Here is a 23,327-nt window from a genome sequence, read left to right on the forward strand (position 1 = left end):
AGGAACTCATTCAGAATCAAGGTGTGCATGGGGGTCTTTGAAAGAATTGAGTTTAAGTGGAATATATAGACTTGCCCTAAAAATGACTTATGATGACTTTTCTGTGTTCTCTACTCCCAGGGGAACCAGGAGCCATCTCCCACTGATGATCTGCCCGACTCTGTCTCAGTCTTCAGCTCCCCTATTTCCCCAGGATACCAGGCAAACTCCTTCTATTTTGTCTGCAGTCAACCTAATCATTGTTCACAGTATGCTTCCACCCTCAACACACACACACACACACACACACACACACACACACACTGCAGGACTTTCAGTTTGAGCTCATGATATTTTCGGCCCTAAATGCTCTGAAAAAAAAAAAAAAATAGAGAAATCTCTCACCACACTGAGGAAGTGAGCTCCCAGACACTGCCTTTGAAAACGCCCAACTTGATAACTCAGTCCTCTAGATCACTCGGTTTCTCTTCCCCTAGCCCTCAGTTAAGTCGCATGAACCAGGGTTTATGTGAATTTCCACAAGAGTAACAGGTCTAATTTAGTACTTACAACTCTCCCCAATGAGTTATCTACAATTGCAGCTGTGAGGCCTTTTCATCTACTTATAACTAACTACAAAAATATTTCACTTATTTATGTCTCATGTATATTTTAGATTTGGATCTCTATAATTTTAATTTGTCTCAGTCTGTCACAATTTTTGAAAAATTAATTCAGAGTAAAAAGAAAATAAGGCAGATGCTGCTCACTCTCCAGCTCATGCACGCACTTGCTCTCTCGCTCTCTCTGTGCTATAGCAGGAAATGCATTTCTGACACTTTTAAAATGAGCAATCACACTTATAATCAACTTGGTTAAAACTTCCTTCCTGGTAACTGCAACACTTCCTCTGCATCTGGATATGAAGGGAGCCCCAGAAAAGCGGAAGAGTTGAGAGGCACACTGGGTAGGTTTGAATTTGTTTTGTTTTCAAAAATTAAACAAATGATCCTTCAGCATCAGCACCTCCGCTGCTCTATCAGGTATTGCTTCCTTCTATTTTTTGCTTTTTGTTGGGTCTGACTCGAAATAGAGACACTTCCTTCTCAGCTAGAATATTTTTATCTGGAACCGTTGTTGGTTCTTCAGATGCGCCTACCACTGAACGTCCGAGTTTCATTGTCTGGTCCAACCTAGACTGTGGATATCCACAAAGTTCCGGCAATAGTTTGCAGGTGCATGGATTCTTTTTTGTTTTTGTTTGGGAGGAAGAGGGAGGGCCTGGGAGCCTCTGCCAGCCAGGCTTCATATTCTTACAAATGCATGTAGAAATTACTGTACTTACAGTGTTTCTAACATCTTTTCGTGAAAGGAGAAAACTTCATAACCTCAACCATGAAGAAAACCAGTGAGTATTTACTCAACCTGTTTTTGCATCTTCTAGGATTGTGTGGTATCGCAGAGGTGAACAGGGCCATGTATTTGTATGCTGCCTAATTTGGACATGTTTCATTTCAAGTTAGGGTCAATATCAGTATACCTTACAATTCTCTTCTTTCTTTGTTATTCTATAATGCAGCAAAATTCCAAAATGGATGTTTTAAGCCATAAGAGACAGTTGCTTGAGGCTGTCGTGATTTCATTTACTTACTAACTATAACTTCATTATATTTTAAGACAGGGAATATTGACTTTAAAAATAAGATAAACTAAGTTAACATAAGTTAAGGTCTAATGAAACTCACTTTCTTAGCTTTTAATCAAAAATATATACCACCTTTTTGGTGTATATCAAGTGCCCCACTATTTCTTAAGGGAATAAATTGTTGTGAGTCTCATTAACACTAGTTATATAAGAGTGAATGATGATCTGAGAAACTAATTTTTGTTTCAATAGTGATTTTTATTTAGAATATAGTGTATTATGAGGTAGTGATATTAAATGTTAAAATACCTAATTATTCATCTTTCAATTTTAATACTTATTTAATTGCAAACATTTGAAGGTTTTCTTACTACAATATGTCATATTTATACTTAAATGCTTTGTGAAGGGGAGGATTTTATTAAATGCTTGTTGAAAGTAGATAATTTAATAGGAATAAATTTGTGAATTCTTGATATACAGATGAAAGATTGGAGCAAAAGAAAAGTTAAGTAATCTTTTGGGGCCAAAATAGTAGATGATTGGAGTCCAGAAATCCTGCCTCCCATTCTGGGGTCCCTCCACTATCTAAAGCAGAGCCAGATCAAGTGGATTGGTACAGAGTTAAAAGTACCTAGATGTTTATATTGGGAGAGTACTCTAAAGGCAGTTTAATCTAAAAGGGTGGATAGCTACAACCTTTACACATTTTGTAATTCAAAATTTTGTAGACCTTTAAATGGTCTTGATTACTACTTTACAATTTCTGGTATTTTTGAATTTAATGAATGAAATGACTACTATTCTTAAAGGTGAGGTAGGAAAAAAGAAAAGAAAAAAGAAAGACAGGAAGTTGACTAGGGAGTAGCTGGTCTAGACTGTTTGAAAATAGAGAACATGAAGTGATGTTGGGTAAGGTGTCTGGGTTAGAGGAGAAGTGTGAGACTGAACAAAGGACAAAGTTAAGGGCTTGTTTTCAAAGCGAAATGTTTCAGTTGTACCTTGTAAACTAGAACTTGATCCTTAACTGTATTATTTTACTTATCTGTATGTTTCAGTATGCCCAACAACTGTTACCATTTTGAACGATTAAGTCAGGATCTGCACTAGATTATTCTTTTGCATATTTCTTTTTTAATTAAAAAAATTCAAACACATAGCAAAGTAGAGAAAATTACTGAGGAATTCCCATTTGCCCACTGTCCATACAAAAAATTATACTACCTAATTTAACATTCACCTCTACCCCCTGAGGTATTTCCAACCAATTTGACCCATTAGAGAAACAGGCTCAGAGATTAAATAGCCCAAGTCACTTAAATAGATGGTGAGTGGCCGGACCAAGATTCACGCGCCTTAACTTCAAAACCCAAGCTCTTAAAAATTGTGTTGCATCCAACTTGAAGTACGTGGTCCCTCTGGGTCCTCAGGGTCCTCTGGGTCCTCAGTGTCCTCAGGCGCATGTCAATCTACTACACCTTTTCTTCTGCCATCTTGTAGGAAAGGGAAAGGGTAAGACGTGTCTCCTGACGAAGCCTCTGTTTCTCTGCTCCCAGACCGTGCAGGGCATGGAGCTGGAGAACTATGAACAGCCGGTGATTCTGAGAGAGGACAACCTCCGCAGGCGTCGCAGAATGAAGCCACGCAGTGAGGCGGCCAGCTTGTCCTCCATGGAGCTCATCCCCATAGAGTTCGTGATGCCCACCAGTCAGCGCGACAGCAAGATTCCCGAAACCGCGCTGCTGCATGTGGCGGGCCACGGCAACGTGGAGCAGATGAAAGCCCAGGTGTGGCTGCGTGCCATGGAGACGAGTGTGGCCGCGGACTTCTACCACAGGCTGGGTCCCGACCACTTCATCTTGCTCTACCAGAAGAAGGGGCAGTGGTATGAGATCTATGACAAGTACCAGGTGGTGCAGACCCTGGATTGCCTGCGGTACTGGAAGATGCTGAATAAGAGCCCAGGTCAGATCCACGTAGTGCCGCGACATGCGCCCTCCGAGGAGACGCTGGCCTTCCAGCAGCAGCTCACTGCCCTCATCGGCTACGACGTCACCGACGTCAGCAACGTGCATGACGACGAACTGGAGTTCACACGCCGCCGCCTGGTCACACCTCGCATGGCAGAGGTGGCAAGTCGCGATGCCAGGCTCTACGCCATGCACCCCTGGGTGACATCCAAGCCCCTCCCAGAGTATCTGTCAAAGAAGATTGCCAACAACTGCATCTTCATTGTCATCCATCGCAGCACCACCAGTCAGACCATCAAGGTATCAGCCAATGACACCCCCGGGGCCATCCTCCAGAGCTTCTTCACCAAGATGGCCAAAAAGAAGTCACTGATGGATATCCCCGAAAGTCAAAACGAACAGGATTTCGTGCTGCGTGTCTGTGGCCGGGATGAGTACCTGGTTGGTGAAACGCCCATCAAAAATTTCCAATGGGTGAGGCACTGCCTTAAGAATGGAGAAGAGATTCACCTAGTGCTTGACACACCTCCAGACCCAGCTCTGGACGAGGTGAGGAAAGAAGAGTGGCCACTGGTAGATGACTGCACAGGAGTCACTGGCTACCATGAGCAGCTGACGATCCACGGCAAGGACCATGAGAGTGTGTTTACTGTATCCTTGTGGGACTGTGACAGGAAGTTCAGGGTCAAGATCAGAGGCATCGATATCCCTGTCCTACCCCGCAATGCAGACCTCACTGTTTTCGTGGAAGCAAATATCCAGCATGGGCAGCAAGTCCTTTGTCAAAGGAGAACCAGCCCCAAACCCTTCACAGAGGAGGTGCTCTGGAATGTATGGCTTGAGTTCAGTATCAAAATCAAAGACTTGCCCAAAGGGGCTCTACTGAACCTCCAGATCTTCTGTGGCAAAACTCCAGCGCTGTCCGGCAAGGCCTCTGCAGAGACTCCCAGTTCTGAGTCCAAGGGCAAAGTTCAGCTTCTTTACTATGTGAATCTGCTGCTTATAGATCACAGGTTCCTCCTGCGCCATGGAGAATATGTGCTCCACATGTGGCAGATATCTGGGAAGGGAGAAGACCAAGAGAGCTTTAATGCTGACAAGCTGACATCTGCAACCAACCCAGACAAAGAGAACTCAATGTCCATCTCCATTCTTCTGGACAATTACTGTCACCCAATAGCCCTGCCTAAGCATCGGCCCAGTCCTGACCCCGAAGGCGACCGAGTTCGAGCTGAAATGCCCAACCAGCTTCGAAAGCAACTAGAGGCGATCATAGCCACTGATCCACTTAATCCCCTCACAGCGGAGGACAAAGAATTGCTCTGGCATTTTAGATATGAAAGCCTGAAGCATCCCAAAGCATATCCTAAGCTATTTAGCTCAGTGAAATGGGGACAGCAAGAAATTGTGGCCAAAACATACCAACTGTTAGCCAGAAGGGAGGTCTGGGATCAAAGTGCTTTGGATGTTGGTCTAACAATGCAACTTCTGGACTGCAACTTTTCAGATGAAAACGTTAGAGCCATTGCAGTTCAGAAACTGGAGAGCTTGGAGGACGATGATGTTTTGCATTACCTTCTACAGCTGGTACAGGTAGGGGATGTTGGCTTTATCAAGGAAACTGTCCTCAGGAATTTATTTGCATGTACACAGGCACCCCATTCAGGCGTTATCAGATACCCTTTGTTCCCAGCTTCATGATTGGTCAAAACAGACCTAATGAAGCCACCTCAAAAAGCAGTAAACTCTTCCATTTACTATTTTACTGTCTTCGAGGGTTTGCCGACAAGCATTTTAAAGACATTAGTACAATATTTTGTTTTGTAGGAAAATTGGTCCAGTAGAAATACTTTGTTTTCATTTATTATTTTAAGAATAGGTTCCTTATTGAATGCTTTCTTGTGTCAAGTTTGTAAGTGATTAACATGCTTTTTATGTATCATCTCATTTAACTCTCCCAAAGACTGTGATGGTGGTCATATTAGCATTTGCATTTTACACATAAGAAAATCAGGGAACAAAGGGGCTAAGTAATCCAAGACCACATACTTTGAAAGAAGTAGACCAGAATTCAAACCTAGGAGGTCTGACTCCAAGCCCTGCCCTTTTTACTGCCCCTAAAGAGTTTGAGTTTAAAAAGATCCTCCCCACTGCTAAGAGTACTGCAGTTCATAGAATAACTCAAATAGCTGGGTGGAGTCTTGAAAGCTCCTCTCTTTAGACAGGTCCAGGGGTATGTTTCCACTCCAGTTCTCTTCATAGTCCCTGGGGTCCTGAGAGGCTCAAGTGAGGTGTCTGAGGTTTAGCTAGGAAGTTAAAGACCAAAGGAGCAGCTGTTGTGCTCACTATCGCATTCTCAAATGATGTTTTGCTGCTTGAAAAGATAAGGAAATAAAGGAAATGGAATAGAAGTGTCATTTTAGAGCCCAGATGCATCCATTCATTAATTCAACAACCCATACTGAGAAGACTGACATTAAATGAGTACACACACAAACATGTTTCATAACAGATTGTAACAAATGCTTCAGGAAAAACAACGGAGTATTACAAGAAAAAAGGGAGCAGGGATGCTTAATTTCAACTGAGGGATCCAGGCATAGTCTGGAGTAGGTGATATTTGCCACAAGATCTTTAGGATCAGGCTAAATTTTAGACTCCAAACTGTCTAATCACTATAAATATTTATGGGAAGTCCCTAGAATTTTCTAATAAGCATTTTGGATATTTTCAACTTCACCTTCCCACTAGTCAGATACTTGAAACATTACCTTTGGCCCTACCTTTCATCTATTAAATTTATACATTTTTTTTCTGCCCACTAGTTCAGATATTGGCATAACAGTAGAGAATTTTAGAATAGTTAAAGGAACTTAAATTTTCTAGCTCTCCGTGACAAATCTAACATGAAACAAACTTTCATAACCACTATTCTAATCCCTCGACTACTATGAATTATTTTTCATTATATTTTTATAAGTAAAACTTTCCAAATTAGAGGATAAATAGTGTTCTTCTTGTCAATGTTCTAAATGAAAGAGGTCAATAAGTTATGTTAACATTGAATTTGTGGTCTTCAATTTGAAGAAGAGTAGTCATTTGTAAAACTATTTGAGACATTTTCACGTAAGACTAAATGACTCATTCCTAATTAAAATGGTCTTCTAGCTGACTTTACAGAAGTGAAACACAAAGGTCAGAAAGACTCACGTTCAATTTAGAAACTTAAAATGTATTTAAAGTAAGTACTAGTGGCTAAATAACCACATTCTCAGAACTAAGGTCTTAGATACAGCTATTAATAATGGCACCTATTTGACCACACCCATGAAAAACATTTTCAAAAGCATAGATATAATTGAAACTTTATGAAGTTAGTATTGATCATTTCCAAATTGCAAAACCAGAGTAAGAATTATAAATCTTACCAAGAAAACTCCAGGCACCAAAATATAAACTACAATGGGAATTTCTCCTGTTCTTGGAAAAAAAATAGATTGTTTCTGTTTATAAAAAGAATATACTCTGAGATACTCAATTTTAAACCTCTTCAGTTTTACACATGTACCTTCTAACTTTGTATATATAGTAATAATCTTGGCAATATTTGTTGACTTTAAAAAATTATGAACTTTTAAGCCTATCAAAAAGTAAAGCAAATAATTTAATAAACATGTAATTTAATTTTTTTTTACATGTTATTGGTTTTCTTTTCTTCAGCAATAGCGCTATCACTTAAGTCAATGTTCTCTACATTAGGGGTTGGGGGTGGTCGCTCAGTGATAGAATGCTTGCCTAGCATGCATGAAGCCCTGGGTTTGATCCCCAACAAGGCACACGAAAAAAAAAAAATCAACCAACAACCTGAAAAATACTAAATGCTAAAAATGAAAATCAAGCTCAACCTGAAAAAGCACATAAGAGCAGTTATTTTTCTGGGGGAAAAAAAAGAAAAAGAAAAAACTCCGTATATACACAGTGTGGCAGCAGGTGGTGATTGTTCTGTGTGGATTGATCTAGACCTGCTCTCTACTTGCAATGAGAACCTGTGAGACAGCTCAGTGATTTGCCATGAGTTGCTAAAAAAGAAGCTAAAGGGTTTTTAGGATTTTCACATCTAAAAAATACTCTTCTCTTTAAATGCACAAATCGCCACTGTCCTCTTTTATAAGAAGTCTCCTTTCTTCTACTTCATGGGTTTCTTCTAGCCATCTCCATCTTTTTGCTCTACCCTTCCATGAATCAGGTCAACCCCTAATGGAGCAGATGCCCCTGCCTCTTCACCTCTGAAGTTACTAAAAGCACGTGACTCTGAGTTAAGACATCTGGTCTCTAATCCCACTTGTTACTACTCTGTGATCCTAAGCAAGTGGTTCATTCTGGTCCTAAGAGTCTTCTAGAAGAATGGATTTAATTTAAGTGGCTGATCAGATTCTCATCACCCTAACCATAAAGACCCACTAAAGCACAGTGCCTGTTTTTTCCATTCCTTTTTCCTGATTTACCACCACAGAATATAATCCTACTAATACCAATGTGTTCTTCCTTCAGGCTGTAAAATTTGAACCATACCATGACAGTGCCCTGGCAAGATTTCTGCTGAAGCGTGGTTTAAGGGTAAGTATTTCCACCTTGATAATAGTGTGACATTTTAGGTCACTGAGAATTGACCCATAGTCCTAGAGAATTAGTCATAATAATTTCAACCTTCTTGTACCCACCTCAGAACAAAAGAATTGGTCACTTCTTGTTTTGGTTCTTGAGAAGCGAGATAGCTCAGTCCAGGCACTATCAGCAGAGATTCGCCGTGATCCTGGAAGCCTATCTGAGGGGCTGTGGTACAGCCATGCTACAGGACTTTGCCCAGCAGGTCCAAGTCATCGAGATGTTACAAAAAGTCACCATTGATATTAAATCACTTTCTGCTGAAAAGTATGACGTCAGTTCCCAAGGTACAGCGGCTGTATTTTCCCAGTTCTCTTTCCAAATACCTTCATCTCCAAATGCCAGCATCATTATGATTCTTCTTTCTGGAAGCCAAGTTTTAGTTTCCTAAAGGCAGCCAAGAACACATTTTTTTATTCTCTTGTCTGCATGAAGTAAGCAAATTTCAAGTTCTCCTCTTACAAGCTAATGATTTTTAAAAACTGCACATATTGTTAATGATGAAGTTATAATAACAAACATTAAAATCTTTGAAAATTAAAAATCATTATGGAGATTTAGGATGTGATTTTTAAAAACACCTTCACACCATAAAAGAATAGTTATTTTCAAATTTTTACCTGTTTCTCCCCAACTTTGAATATGTACATATCATTTTTAAATGTTCGATCTTTTAAAGTAACAAATTCTGGAAGAGCTATGTTAAATATTTTTACATTTCTTCACACATATATATAACTCAGAGTTCTATATGTATATAATAACATATAATGTTATATATTATATATAATATGTAATTATAATATGTAATATATGTTATACTTAATTATAATTTAATAATATAATATATTAATTATATATTAGTATATGTAACATATTACATACTAATGTATAATAATAATAAAATATGTAAATATATATAATCCTTTGTATATACACACACGCAGGCTACATTCTCTCTAAAGTCATTTCCAACGTCCTCTTATCCCTACCCTAAGAAGTTCTTTTCCTGCCCTAAGAAAATTAACCACTTCTTCTCTATAGGCCCATAGGTTAAATTGATACCACATTAAATCATGGTCATTAACACATCTTTCTTTCTTTCCTTTTTCTTTTTCTGTTTTTTTTTTTTTTTTTTTTTTGAGATGCAGTGCTAAACATTTTTTTTCAATAAATATTCATTAGCAACTGATTATGTTCCAGGCATTGTGAGAATAAGAAGTAAAAAATAAATGGGGATAAAAATGGGAAGAGGCTCTCCTCTCCCCTTGTTTCTCTACTCGACTTCCTTTTGCTCATCTATTAGTTTGCATTTGATTGGTTCTTTATGATATCCTATCTTTCCTTCACCATTTCCTTTATTTTGCTCTAGCTTCCACATATGAGAGAAAACGTTCGACCTTTGAGTTTCTGAGTTTGACTAATTTTGATAGCATAACACATCTTTCTGACCTGATAAGCTGTATGAACCTAGAAACCAGGAAATATCTCTTGATTTTCTACACCAAGACCTATCCCTGTGGCTCACAACAGACACTTATTCATTTACCCAGTGATGTTTTAAACTTTTGAATATTTTAAATATCTGCTTTCTCCTTTGACTCTTTCCCAGTACACCAATAATGCTATCTCCTAAAAATGACAATGGTAATAACATTAACCTTATGTCTGTGCCTCCATCCTCTCTGCTATCCAGAGAGTAATTTTTGATGTATGTATTTTGCCTTAAAAATTTTGAGGTTGTCCCATCTTCTACACACATCATAACTTCCTCTTTTGAAAAGAATTTACAGAACCTTAACCAACTACTTAATGTTGTCTTCAAATGTCTGTTCCCCAAATCAGATGGCAGTTCAGTTTCACATGCTACATTGAATCCTTGGTAGTACCCTCAAAAGCTCCTCCCATCTCCTGTATGGCATGTGTGTGCTCTCCCACATATGTTCACATATTTCCATCCCCCGCTGTGAAACATGTACCTGGTTGTGTTGCTCACAGCAAGCCTAACTTGTCTTGCCACGTTAAGTGGTTAGTTCCTCAAAGGCAGGACTCTACCTGCTTTTCTCCTGCTCTACCTGAAAACAAATATACAGAATACTGTAAATAAATATGGCCTCAGGAAACATTGTAGATAGTGTTGGTAATTTCTTGAACTCATATAACTCTTGTGTGCTTTTGACAATTACAGTTATTTCACAACTGAAGCAAAAGCTTGAAACCCTGCAGAATGCTAATCTCCCAAAAAGCTTTAGAGTTCCGTATGATCCTGGTCTGAAAGCAGGAACCCTGGTGGTAGGTATCACTTGGATGTCTACATGTGGTTTATATGTCTTGCGACATCTGGCATGCTTTCTAGGGTACAGTGCTTAAAAGTTGATGTTCATATAGAGACAGGAAAGCTGGAGAGTCCATGGACGAGCTTCTGCCAATAATCCCTAGCTTCTGAAAGCTTCAAAACCAGGTAATTTCCCTTCCATTTTGTTTCAGATTAGCTTATTGAAGTATCCTTTACATACAATAAAATTGGTTCATTTTAAGTGTATAATTTGATGAGTTCTAACAAACATATGCTACCGTATAACCACCACAGTAATCAAGATATTTTTAAAGAAATATTATAGAAAAAGTTCTTTCAAGTCACATATCAAAGGACCATATTATATGTAGGTCTACATACAGGCTCTCTTTTCTCTTGCATTAATGTAAATGTCTGACCTCACATGGACACCACACACCCTTGGTTACACTCAAGTAACAAACCACATTTTGTACATGTGGAATCTTACAGCAGTATACTACCATTAACCCCCCTCCCAATCCTTTGTACTTTTTTGTCATGTTGTTAACTTCTTTAAGTGTTATAAACCCCAAAATGCATTGTTATTATTTTTGCTTTAAACAAAAATAGATTTAAAAGATTGAGCCATGTTAAAATATTTACCCACATGTTATCATTGGGGTACTCTTCACTGCTTTGCATAGACCCAGACTTTCCAGCTGACATCATTTCCTTTTAACCTTTAACATTTTATACTGCAGGTCTGCTACTAATAAATTCTTTCAGCACTTCAGCATTTGTTTATATTTTCACTAAAATACAGAATTCTAGATTGACTGGTGGTTGTTGTTGTTTCATAACATTTTCTTTTGGTTTGCATATTTTCTGATGATAAGTCTCTGTTCTTTAACTGTATATAAGTCTTTTATTTTTCTCTAGGCTTCTTTTAAGATTTTATTTAATCACTGGTTTTCAAAAATCGAATATGATGTGTCTCCTTCATGTTGAATCTCCTAGAGACTATTGAACTTCTTTGACTTGGGGGTTGATAACCGATCACATTTGGTACTTTTTCAGCTGATATTTTTCCTCTCTCCTTGTTTCTCTCCTCGCTTTGTGAGACTTCAGTTGTGTTCTAGACTGCTAGCCTGTGGACTCAATCTCAGTTGCCTTTCTCTGTTTTCTAGCCTCAAAAGGGCCCTGAGCAGTAAACTGAGGTAATAACAGGGCTCACTTTATTTGTCTTCCTTCTCTCAGGGGTCACAGACCTCCATTACCTGCCACCCGATGTCTGAAAAGAGTTATTTCATATATTTTGCCTAGTCCCGTAGCTGCATGTGACAGGACAGCAACTCCTATTACAGTTAAACCTCAGAGAAAGGAGAGCCTTTCTCCCGTGCTTGATTAATTTTATATGCAGTTACTAATAAACTGGTCCTATGACATTGTCTACTGTCCTTCATTTAGAATTGTGGTGGGAATTATGATATGTTAATACAGATTTCAAAGTGTGTTTGCTTCTTTTAAAGACCACATCAGTGAATTCACCACCATGTACATCCATAAATAATTAATTTAACAATAAATAAATAAATAAATAAAAATAACTATGGGTAAATGGCAGAAAGAGGGAAGGGGAAGGAGAGGTATTGGGTCCTAATTAGAATAAGATATATTCCATGCTTGTATGATTATATCAAAGTGGGTTCAACTGTCATGTATGACTAAAAAGAACCAATAAAATTTTTAAAAAATGTTTTGATCCATGATGAATTCACCTTTGGCTAAAACGCCTATGGTGTTTGTTTGGTTTTGGTTTTGGCTTTTGAATGATGCCAAATCACATTTCCCCTACCTTAAATTTGTTTCAGTGTGTTGGGTGGAGGGATGAGAGAGGAGTGTTGTACTTGATTACCAAATTTTCCATTGATTCCTGTTAGACTTCCTGTTATATTTGGCCTACTGGGCATCTGATTCTGCAATAATAGTTTTTAAGACACTGTGATTGTATTAGAACTCTTCTTTCAAATTAAATCTTAGAGGGATGCCAAATACATAAACAGATAACAGTGAAGTTGCTCTGAATTAAATAGGGGGTACCAGTGTCCTGTGGGAGAAGGACAGGGCAGTATCTGTCACCTCAAGGCATCAGCATCTCCAGAGACCCTTGAGCTTCCTTGGAATACAGTTTAAAACCATTGACTGAAGTGTGGTGAATTTACCCTCAAAAAGCATTTCTGAATTTTGTGAGAACATCTGTATTTTTATCCAGAGACTGAAAATAATTTCCCACCTAAGACTTTGTCCTGGTTATTTTCAGTGAGGCTTTGCAAGAGAATTCGTGTCTCCACAGTGCGTATGCATTGCATGTAGGAAAATGTGACTGCTTTCTTACAGATTGAAAAATGTAAAGTAATGGCCTCCAAGAAAAAGCCCCTGTGGCTTGAGTTTAAATGTGCCGATCCTACAGCCCTCTCCAATGAAACAATCGGAATCATCTTCAAACATGGCGATGATCTCCGCCAAGACATGCTTATTTTACAGGTATGCTGATGTTAAGAAATATTTTCAAGTATCTGAAAAAATAATTCTATATTCGATCTAAAACATGCCTGCTACCAATTTCATTCCCATTCTGTTCTTTCACATGATTAACACTCTTCAAAAGTTACATAACATAGAGTTTTAGTTTGAGGAATATGACTGTGGAACATTAGATACCCAAACTAATGAGCATCACAGTTTTATCCATTTCTTGAAGATAAATATCCAACATTCCCAAGAAGTCAGATACACTTCCATTACCTAACCTCTTTTTCATACACCTCCTTTAGAGCTTGGTAACATCCAGTGGAACCACATTTACCTTCAGCATCCAGTTAATTCATAGACATATCTACACACTCATAGGCACTCTCTTTAGATACCTCCCCTCTGATGCACACACACAAACTTGAGAGAATTGATTGGATGGGAAGGAGGGAGAAGATGAACAGATGACAAGAAATCATGCAGGTAAGTGAAGAGAGTGAACGTGTATTGTGGCAAAGCTGAAGGGCCAAGGTATCAACATTGTATAGGTAACAATTTCTAAAACTTAATATGGTTTATTTTAAATAGAGAAATTCTATTGACTTAAAAGTAAGCTTTTTAAGAACTGGTCATGTTTTCAATTCTAAGATTCTGGTTTTACTTATTGGAAACAATAATACACTTTCTTTGCTTTCTTTCAAGAAAGGTATGAGTATTATCCAACAAGTATTTTTCTAATTCCCTTATTGTTTTTTTATTAATTTTGTTAGTGCATTATAATTACACATAATCTTGGATTTCATTGTGATATATTTATACATGCACATAACATAATTTGTTCAATTTCATTCCCCAGTACCTCCCATTTTCTCTGTCCTCACTCACTCTGATTCCCTTCCTCTACTAGTCTCCCTCCAGGAAATATTTTTAAAAAGAAAACAAATAATAAATCTTTCAATTCTTTTTAGGTTGATTCAACTTCAGATTAATCTGTAGAATTTTTTGAATTGCTCAAAGACAAGCACTTCAAAAACACAAAAATTGGTCTGTTATTTCTCCCATTTTGAGGGAAAGTTCACCCTTGTCTTTTGAGTCTTTTTCTTTATTATTGAGGTGCAAGTTTAGCTAAGGAAAGTTCTTTAAGTCTCTCTAAGTCTTTGTTCCTTTGCCTGCAAAACAGTACTAGTAATCATATTCCCAGTATAAGGTTAATGCAAGAAACACACATTAAAAAAAACACCAATCAATGTCAGCTATTATTATCATCATTGTTGTTATTGCTATTTAGGTTTAGCCTGAATGTCTTATGGATACTAGAGTAATAGATATGTGTCAGGATTTTAGAGTTGTTGTGAGAAAGTATCCATGACAGAGTAGAACATTTTGAACAGGTAGATAATGAAACAGGGCTAAAACCTACCCCAGAATAAATTCATTTATCCTCTTCCTCAAAGTACATCTCACACTGAAATTAATAGATGTGCAATGAGGGGAAATTTTAGAGTACCAAGGTGATCAATAAAAGTAGTTTTTACTTATATATTTTACATTTAGTTAGATATTTTGTTACCAGATAATAAGACTGCTGGATTTTTTTTTTTAAGGAGAATAAAAATATATGAAGTAAATATACATATATACATATATATATATATATATATATATAATAGAATCTTTTCTGTTTTTGATGCCCAGATTCTACGAATCATGGAGTCCATTTGGGAGACTGAATCTTTGGATTTGTGCCTCCTGCCATATGGTTGCATTTCAACTGGGGACAAAATAGGTATGTGATTACCTCAGGAGATGAATATACCATTCAGCTAATTTTAAAAGATCATAGCTCCCTTGGTGTAGGCATTTAATAACTGAAAAATTAGGATCATCATCCCTATAAAGGAGAAGAAAATGTTCCCAGGCTGGTGAATGTGCCTCTCAATTTAATACGGATATGTTGAAAATACATGAATGCATGATTCAAGTCCTTGTGACTGTACATGGAAATGATTTCAGTAAGAACTTGTTCCTTTCTCTTTACTTCACCTCTAAACTTTAACTCATTTCATTACACATTAAATTTTTCTCTCACAAATAACATTTAAAATTAGACAGAAAGATCTGTCACTTATTTTTAAATTCCAGAATTCACATTATTAAAGCTATTACACACTCTACTCTTGGGTACCTTTATAGACATTTAAGATTTTAGTTTCAATCAAACATAGTTTTATGTAAGTTTCTGATATGAGAACAGTACAAAACCATTTACATTTGACCCTGTAATTTATAAAGGAAAAGGCACAGATCACTGGGTGAGGTGGGTTATTCTCAGCACATAAATGCCTTTATTCATTGCTGATCAAAACCAACCCTTTTCCCTTTCATTCTGGGATATTGCAAGAATATCCCATTCAACTTTCTTTAAAAACAACAGCACAAATCTGGAAAACAGCCCTCTCATTTATTTAAAAACAAACAAAAAAGACCCCACTGCCCCCCATTCAACAAAGACAGTTTACTCCCCCTCTGGCTCAGGAGGCACTAAGCCCCCATCTCCATCAAACTCCTCATCCTCAATGTAGGAATGATCGAGATCGTGAAAGATGCCACAACAATTGCCAAAATCCAGCAAAGCACAGTGGGCAACACAGGTGCATTCAAAGACGAAGTCCTGAATCACTGGCTCAAAGAAAAATGCCCCCTTGAAGAAAAGGTGAGCTGGGCCTCCCCCTGCAGAGGCCCCTTACACGTCATCTATATAGCAGCAGTGGTTCCAGGTTTCCAGAGGATCTTCGAGGGTCTTGCATCCCCATGTATTGTTGAATCCTTTACTGGTGAGGAGGTGGGGGGTTCGAGGACTTTTCCCTGATGACATAGCACATCTGTATAAAACAGAAATGCTCAGTTCCCAACCCCATGAGCATTATTATCTTTTGCTTTGCTTCCCAAGCACATTTTGTATAAAATTTGGTTCCATAAAATCATCTGCTAGCACTTTTTATGGCTATTTTTTGTTCTCATAAAGATTTAGTTACCACGTATAAATTCTTTCCTACCTAGGAAATACCACATAACCAACAACATAATTTATAATTTACCACTGCACTCTAATACAAATGGTAAATTATGGATGCAGAAAATGTCAGTTCCACCATCCTCTGAAGTGCATATGCCGAATCCCTCACAAGCTGTGTGGTTGGGCTGTTTGGCTGTCATCTAAAGTTCTACTGCACAGGATTAGCACTTCTCATTTGCATGGTTAGCAGCTTTTTGGGGAGGAAATATAATTAGCAGTACTTATTAATCTGTTATACATGTGGATTTGTGAACCCATGCATACTCATAAATGGTCACAAGCAAAACATGTTCACTGATGAAGAAGAAATTACTGTGGGTTCCACATTCTTGTGAGCAAGTGATGCATGGAGAGGAAGCAAACCCTTTGATTAAATTTCTGTTGCCCTTTGACTCATGTGTCCCCCTTGTGCTGTTGTGATATATTGAATCTTCACCTAAAATATAAGCAGAGCAATGTCAAAGTTGGCACTTGTTAGATATAATGCTAATGAAATCAGGTGCAAGTAACTTGTTCTCTAAAAATGGTTCCCGGAACAGTGTCTTTCTAGAAGTCATTTATAAGAGATTCATGCTGCTCTTTGAAGTTAGAAGACAATTAATATTCAAATTCATTTTAATTAGTTTCAGGCAGCAGTGGAGAGATTTGTTTATTCCTGTGCAGGCTACTGTGTGGCAACCTTTGTTCTTGGAATAGGCGACAGACACAACGACAATATTATGATTTCAGAGACAGGTGAGTTTATCTATTGCAGAATAGCTTATTTTATGGTGGTAAAACACACATAACAAAATTCTCTGTCCTAACCATTTAAGTGTGCAGTTCAGTGGACACTGAGCATGTTCACATTGTTGTGCAAGCATCACCACCATCGATCTTCACAACTTTCTCATCTTCCCCATCTAAAACGCTGTCCTCATTAAACATACCCACCCCCTTCCCCCATCCTCCCATCACAGAGAAACTTTTGAAGCAAGTTCAAGACCAGAGCACAGATTTAGAATTTATTATTATGTAGGGACACTAGTGCTGTGATCACTCTACAGACACCACCCACCTTGAGGGCTGAGGACTGAGTAAAGGAGGAAAAGACAGAGTTAGAAAAGTAGGGTAGGGTATCTCAGGAGCTAGTGAAGGTAGGGGTGATCAACAGTATCAGCTATTTCACAGAAACAGTAAAAACAAAACAAAAACCTCTGAAATACCCTTAAACCTGAAACGTTCTGGGCGTGGTGGCGGACAACTGTAACCCAGTGACTCAGGAGGCTGAGACAGGAAGATTGCAAGTTCAAAGCCAGCCTCAGCAACTTCGAAAGGTCCTAAGTAACTTAATGAGACCCTGTCTCTAAATAAAAAATTTAAAAGGACTGGGGATGTAACTCAATGGTTCAATCCCCAGTACCAAACAAATAAATAAATAAATCTGAAAAGTTCTTTCTGCCTAACTCACCCCGTCTTGCCAGTTCACTGTCCAGTCTAACAGTGCCCAGTAGTGGTCACCACACCATGAGACTTTTCTTTATGTAATTTGAACCAATTTCAGAATAGATTCTGGAAAAAGCCCAACAAGGGGGCAAATTGCTTACTCCCCATGAAGAGCAAAAAAATACAAAATAGGCAATGCATTTTTGGACTACAGAAATGATAGAAGATCAAATAAAGGAGAAGAAATGATGTGGTGGTAGATATTGACCCAAAGGAGATTCAAAGTGATTTATTTCTATTGTGCTGCTTGGAAGTACAAGCCAGAGTGCAATATCAGGCTATCTGGAGTTATGTGAAGGTATAAGGGAATCTTAGGGATAATGGTGACTTATTAGCCAGAGAGTTTTGATTTCTATTTCTAAGAATAATTTCGTGGTGATCATTTTTAATTTTCTTAATGCCACTTGTCTGTCATCTAGAGAATACCATAAAGATATCAAAAACAAACATATTTGGTTCAAAGATTTCTTTGTGGTTACTACTTTCACACACCTGCGAAGACCGAAAATATGACAGAATAATAAGACATGTAAAAGATGCTTTAACCCAAGATAGCTCATTTTCAAGCAACTTAAAAATTATCTCAAGAAGCAAAGTGTTTTTCCAAGCATGTATGTTGGTATAATAATGTCAGATTTTTTTTCTTTTAAGGAAACTTATTTCATATTGACTTTGGGCACATTCTTGGGAATTACAAAAGTTTCCTGGGCATTAATAAAGAGAGAGTGCCGTTTGTGCTAACCCCAGACTTCTTGTTTGTGATGGGAACTTCTGGAAAGAAAACAAGTCCACACTTCCAGAAATTTCAGGTATGTCATCTCCCTCTTTATCTCCTACTGAGAGTACCAAACAAGCAGGTGGTGTGTGCAGCTGTTCAGCCTTCACCTCTCACCCGACTTGGAGGCTCATCTAGCCTCTCTCCCATCCCCTTCTAGTGAGACCAACCCTACCTCCTCTCTGTCACCTCTATTCATTCCCCAAGTGCAAAACAGTGCTTCTCAGCTATCCTCCCACCTAAAACCTATCAGTAAGTAAAAATATTCCATAAACAGTGGGACTGGCAAATACAGAGCTCCAGGATGATGCTGGTACTGAAGAGAGGCTTTAAGGAGGGATGCCTGGTGAGAAATTTAGGCTTTGGATATTGATCTGTTGAAGACACTGACAAAAGATTCAAACGTGAATATTGAATACTGAAATATTTTTGGGGGCACTCAAACAATTGTGAGCTCCCTGGGTTTTTACTACGTGTGTATTTATCACACTACTAGCATAGAATTCTTGTTGTGTCACTGTGTGTATCTTGCTTTCGTATTTGTTTTTTTGAAAGGATAGTCCCTTCTCTCATTGGAAATCTCATCGGTTTGACCACAGGTTCTACATACAACTCTGGTTTGTCCTATTTCCCTTACGAGTCTACCATCTCCCTGGGAGTGTTCAGATTCCACTTCCTTTCTCATTCCTGCCCAGTCTGTACCCAGCGTTAACTACTGAATGAGAACATTTTGCACTTGCAAACTTAATAACTGTTCATGGAAAATGCAAAACAAAGAACCACGATTTGATATGTCCATTTGCCTTTAAATGACCACCCCCCATGGCATGTCTTAATCTTGGTTTGATCTGCACTGTACAACCCTGGGAGAAGTCCTTTTCCTGAGTCTCCTCTTGAGTCCACTGTGACCCTTGGGAGATGACATGGGCCTTGAACTTCAGTGGAACAGGTACTCGGATGTATTGATTTATAACCTGTGTGTTCTTGTTTGTTCTGGCTGGTGTTCCATCTGGTAATTACAAGACTCACCCTCCCACAGTTCCAGCAGTGTTGTCAGAGAAACTGAGATCTCTGTGGCCAGATGGTCTTAGGGTTTTTACAGTGTGTTTTCCTGTATAAACTCAATTGAGTTTTAGACTGTTTCCAGAGACTTGACACATTTCAGTCCTGTTTTTCCTTAAAGTTAAAAATCATATATTTTGACAACTTACTGGAAGACAAAATGCTTCAAAAAAAAGAACATGGAAGAATTTCACCATTTAAAGGGGAAAAACACTCAGTTCTACTTTCCTGCAAGGGGGTTCTTCTGACAATCTTTGTACAAACACAGCAGTGATAAACTGTGATTCAGAGAACCAAACAAACTGAGAGCTTCACCTTATCAACAGGCTCTCCTTCTCTGTATGTACATTCTCTTCCTTTTGCCAGTGATGTTCCCTAGGCTAACTGCCCATCTATCCTGTTGCTGTTGATGTCCCCGTAGACCCCCACAGTGCCCAAGTCACCCATAAGATCCCAGCAAGTACCTCCCCTTGACTCTCTTTCTTGCTGCTTTTGTTTTCAGTTTCAAAACATTTTTTAATGAAAAGATCTTTGGTGTGAGAAGGCCAAGGAAAGCTTTCCTGCCCCTACCGGCAACTTCCACCCAAAGCAACACCCATCTGCAGTGAGAGTGTATATATATATTTTTTTTTTCTTTTTTTTTGGTACCAGGGATTGAACCCAGGGACACAATCACTGAGCCACATTCCCAGCCCTTTTTTAATTTTTTTTTTTTATTTTGAAATAGGTCTCAGTAAGTTGCTTAAGGCCTTGCTAAGTTGCTAAGGCTGACTTTGAACCTGCAATCCTCCTGCCTCAGCCTCCCAAGCATCTGGGATTGCAGGCTTGTGCCACCATACCCAGCTTGCAGTGAGATTTTATCTAATCTGTCCTCTTGGATATCCTTTGTCACCAAGGCTTGTTTCTCAGGCTGTTAAAACTTCTTTCACTAAAGCAACACCTAGTCAGTGGGCACCACCGAAACACATCATTGTGAATTCTGTTGTCCTTCGATGTACCTAGGTTTGGGAGGACTGTCCTATATTTTCAGTGCCTGTGAATGTACCCATGTTCAGCCTTAAACACTGATAGAGAGCAGAGCAGAGCATGGTGGGAAAAAGGATAGCTTTTGCAACAGACAAACTTGAGTCTCAATCCTGGCCCTGCTTCTTAATAGCCTGCATATAATGAAAATTACTTTCCCTTTCAGAACCTTGCTTTCTTCATCTGAAAAGGGAATCAGATCTGCCTCATGTGGTTTTGCCAGGAATTATTTTTTTTGTTTGTTATCTTTTAATAAAGAGAAAAGTGGGGGCTGGGGTTGTGGCTCAGTGGTAGAGCACTTGCCTGGCATGTGTGAGGCACGGGGTTCAATTCTCAGCACCACATAGAAATAAATAAAATAAAGGTCTATTGACAACTTTAAAAATATTTTTAAAGAGGGAGAGAGAGAGAGAGAGAGAAAGGTTATTTAGTCCACAGTTCCAAGGGCTCCTGCCCAGGTTCAGGCAGCCCCATGTCTCTGAGCATAGGTGAGGGCACTGGGTGGCAACGGCAAGGAACACTTGTCAGAGCAAACTGCTCACATCTGCAGGCAGGAGACAGAGGGAGGGAGGGATTATTTAAATGAAATAGGTAGCATGCTTAGCCTAGACCCTAGACCAGAGCAGACACTCGGTAAGCCACTGCCAGAGTCTTCAGACTCTGAAAACTTTTAAATGGAGAAAGAGTTTTCAAAACAAGGCAACATGTAAAACATGACCAAGTGACATGTCCTGGTTAACAACAGGCGGAGTCCAAACCCCACCTTCTGCTTCCCCTTCCTTACGCCCTTCTCTGACATCCTCCCTTCTTGCCCCCCATCTTCCTCCCTCACAACAAGAAAAGGCTGAACCAGCTGTGTGTGTTAAATTATACACACACAGAATTTCCAAAGTTTCCTTATTCACAAAGACCAGCAACTTTTCTTCATCGTTCAACTCTGACCTTGGACAGTTTTTTTTTTTCTTTTTCTTTTGTCTTCATTCACATACTGTTAATCCAGGGGTTTCTCTTTCCAAGTTGTATGTTTCCTTTTTGAATTGAAGTTATTCTTGCTCAGGGCCCGCCTCTCTAAACTCTATCAGCAGTGTCTCATAATCTCATATAATAAGCAGCCGGGTTTAGGGAAACCTTGTACCCAGTATTTTGAATTAAAGGTGTCCTCATTTCCAGTCAGTTGCTAAGTTTGACCCTAGAAAGTTAATTAAGACATACTGTTTATCTGATTAATCTGTTAAAAGGGTGGAGAAAAGTTGACCCACTTTTTGTTGAGGGTGAGGTGAGCTTTCGCCACGAAGAAATTAAAAACATGGGTTGCTGGTAGTCAGCAATACAGGAAGTAAGGGAACCGAAAGAAGAAGGCTATGCTTTATCTCATCTCTCCTTTCCCAGGTAGATAGTTTAGCCTGGAACTGTAGTCATAAATTACTTCTTGAACAGGGGTAAGTTCAGGAACAAGCTAGAATTAGAGAAAACCAAGGCCCACTGTGTGAACCTGAGTACCTGGCAGTTTTTGCAGCATCCTACACATAGGGTATTAAACTGACATATTATAGTGATGACAATTTTGATAAATTTTCTTTAGGAAATTTTCAGCTTTACTGAAGATATTTTTTAAAAAAAAGGTAAACCATTGTTAACCTGCTAATAATTTACTTTAGACCACTTAATTCTAAATTTCAATTAACAGTTGTAGAACCTATATGGCACACAAACACATTTATATCAACAACAAATGAAACATTATTTCCCATTTATTTGTATTTATTCATTGGCTTTTTTCTGTTTTAAAGTAGTGAATGCTTCTTTACTAAAAATGAAAGACAGCAATGTATTTTAAAATATCAGTAAACTATCAAAATCCTGTTGTCCCACCGCTTCAATGTTTCTCCTTCATTCTATTAAGTAGTATTTGGTCTTTTAAAAGGCTGGAGATAATCAGGATTTTCTGAACAACTGAACTTAAGAACTTGATTTGTTAATCCCTTACTTCAGACTTCCATGTAATGGTAGTTTGTCACCTTGAATAAAATCTGAGTATGCAAGTTTGGCCTGCAAGTCCCATGCCAGGGGGCCTGCCCACTGCAGCCTCACTCGTGGTCAGCCCACCACCCTCTCTGCTGGCTCCCCTCACCCCTCATGTCAGTCACAGCCTTCTGCATCTTCCACCACCCCAGGTGGTCTCACTGGTCAGGCTTTCTGTTCAGAAGGCCCTCACTGGCCTTTAGTCTCACTTAAGTGCCATTCTTCAGGGAAGCCTTCCAACCTAGGTCCCCTCCTGATAGGCTTTGCCACAGCCCCTTGCTCATCTCCTGCACTATCACAGTTTATAGTATTTGTGCCTGTTCACCGTTTGACTCTCCCTTCCCAGACAGGCTACATGCAGCAGGGCCACGTGTGTCCTGTGTCCCTTATGTGGAGCCTGAGACTCAGTAAACACTTGCTGAGTAAAGGAGCAAAATGGGAAGGGGCAGTTTCTGCACAGGGAGGAGTGGAGTCAGACAGGACCCCTCCGGGGTGTCTTCCTTCCCTACCATACACTGGATTCTGAATTTATGAAATGGTAACTCTGGCACTGATTGACAAGCTACCATCACATGGAAGTTAATAAGACTTCGCAGTGCAGGTAACAACACATCCACACATCGGATGAGGAACTAACCCTAATTATGCAATTGAGTGTTTTATTAAATAACACAAATATGGAAGTGTCATTGGATGTCTATGGATGTCTATTCACACCTGTGTAGAGATTTCCTTACTGAAATAAATATTACATTCCCCCACAAGCAGGACAGTAATCTATACCCAGAGAACGGGACTCAGAGTACACACATGTA

At 38.9% G+C, this 23,327-nt stretch overlaps 1 protein-coding gene across 4 annotated transcripts in view; it reads left to right on the top strand.

Moving 5' to 3' along the window:
* Nucleotides 1-896: 896 nt before the first annotated feature.
* The window catches only part of Pik3cg (phosphatidylinositol-4,5-bisphosphate 3-kinase catalytic subunit gamma), a 32,493-nt gene continuing 10,062 nt past the window's right edge, over nucleotides 897-23,327 (top strand). Inside the window, exons 1-10 of one of the 4 annotated variants that reach the window (XM_047562946.1) lie at nucleotides 897-946; nucleotides 3,181-5,187; nucleotides 8,146-8,211; nucleotides 8,321-8,546; nucleotides 10,448-10,551; nucleotides 12,935-13,081; nucleotides 14,765-14,855; nucleotides 15,652-15,782; nucleotides 16,769-16,880; nucleotides 18,282-18,439. In XM_047562946.1, the coding sequence (XP_047418902.1) occupies nucleotides 3,193-5,187; nucleotides 8,146-8,211; nucleotides 8,321-8,546; nucleotides 10,448-10,551; nucleotides 12,935-13,081; nucleotides 14,765-14,855; nucleotides 15,652-15,782; nucleotides 16,769-16,880; nucleotides 18,282-18,439 (3,030 nt within the window). In that variant the 5' untranslated portion in view covers nucleotides 897-946; nucleotides 3,181-3,192. Of the gene's footprint in view, nucleotides 1,023-1,252; nucleotides 1,388-3,124; nucleotides 5,188-8,145; nucleotides 8,212-8,320; nucleotides 8,547-10,447; nucleotides 10,552-12,934; nucleotides 13,082-14,764; nucleotides 14,856-15,651; nucleotides 15,783-16,768; nucleotides 16,881-18,281; nucleotides 18,440-23,327 lie in introns of those variants that run through there. The other 3 variants (XM_047562945.1, XM_047562943.1, XM_047562942.1) reach the window with 3 other exon arrangements.

This window comes from Sciurus carolinensis, chromosome 8 (assembly GCF_902686445.1).
Source record: "Sciurus carolinensis chromosome 8, mSciCar1.2, whole genome shotgun sequence".
Lineage (NCBI taxonomy): Eukaryota > Metazoa > Chordata > Mammalia > Rodentia > Sciuridae > Sciurus > Sciurus carolinensis.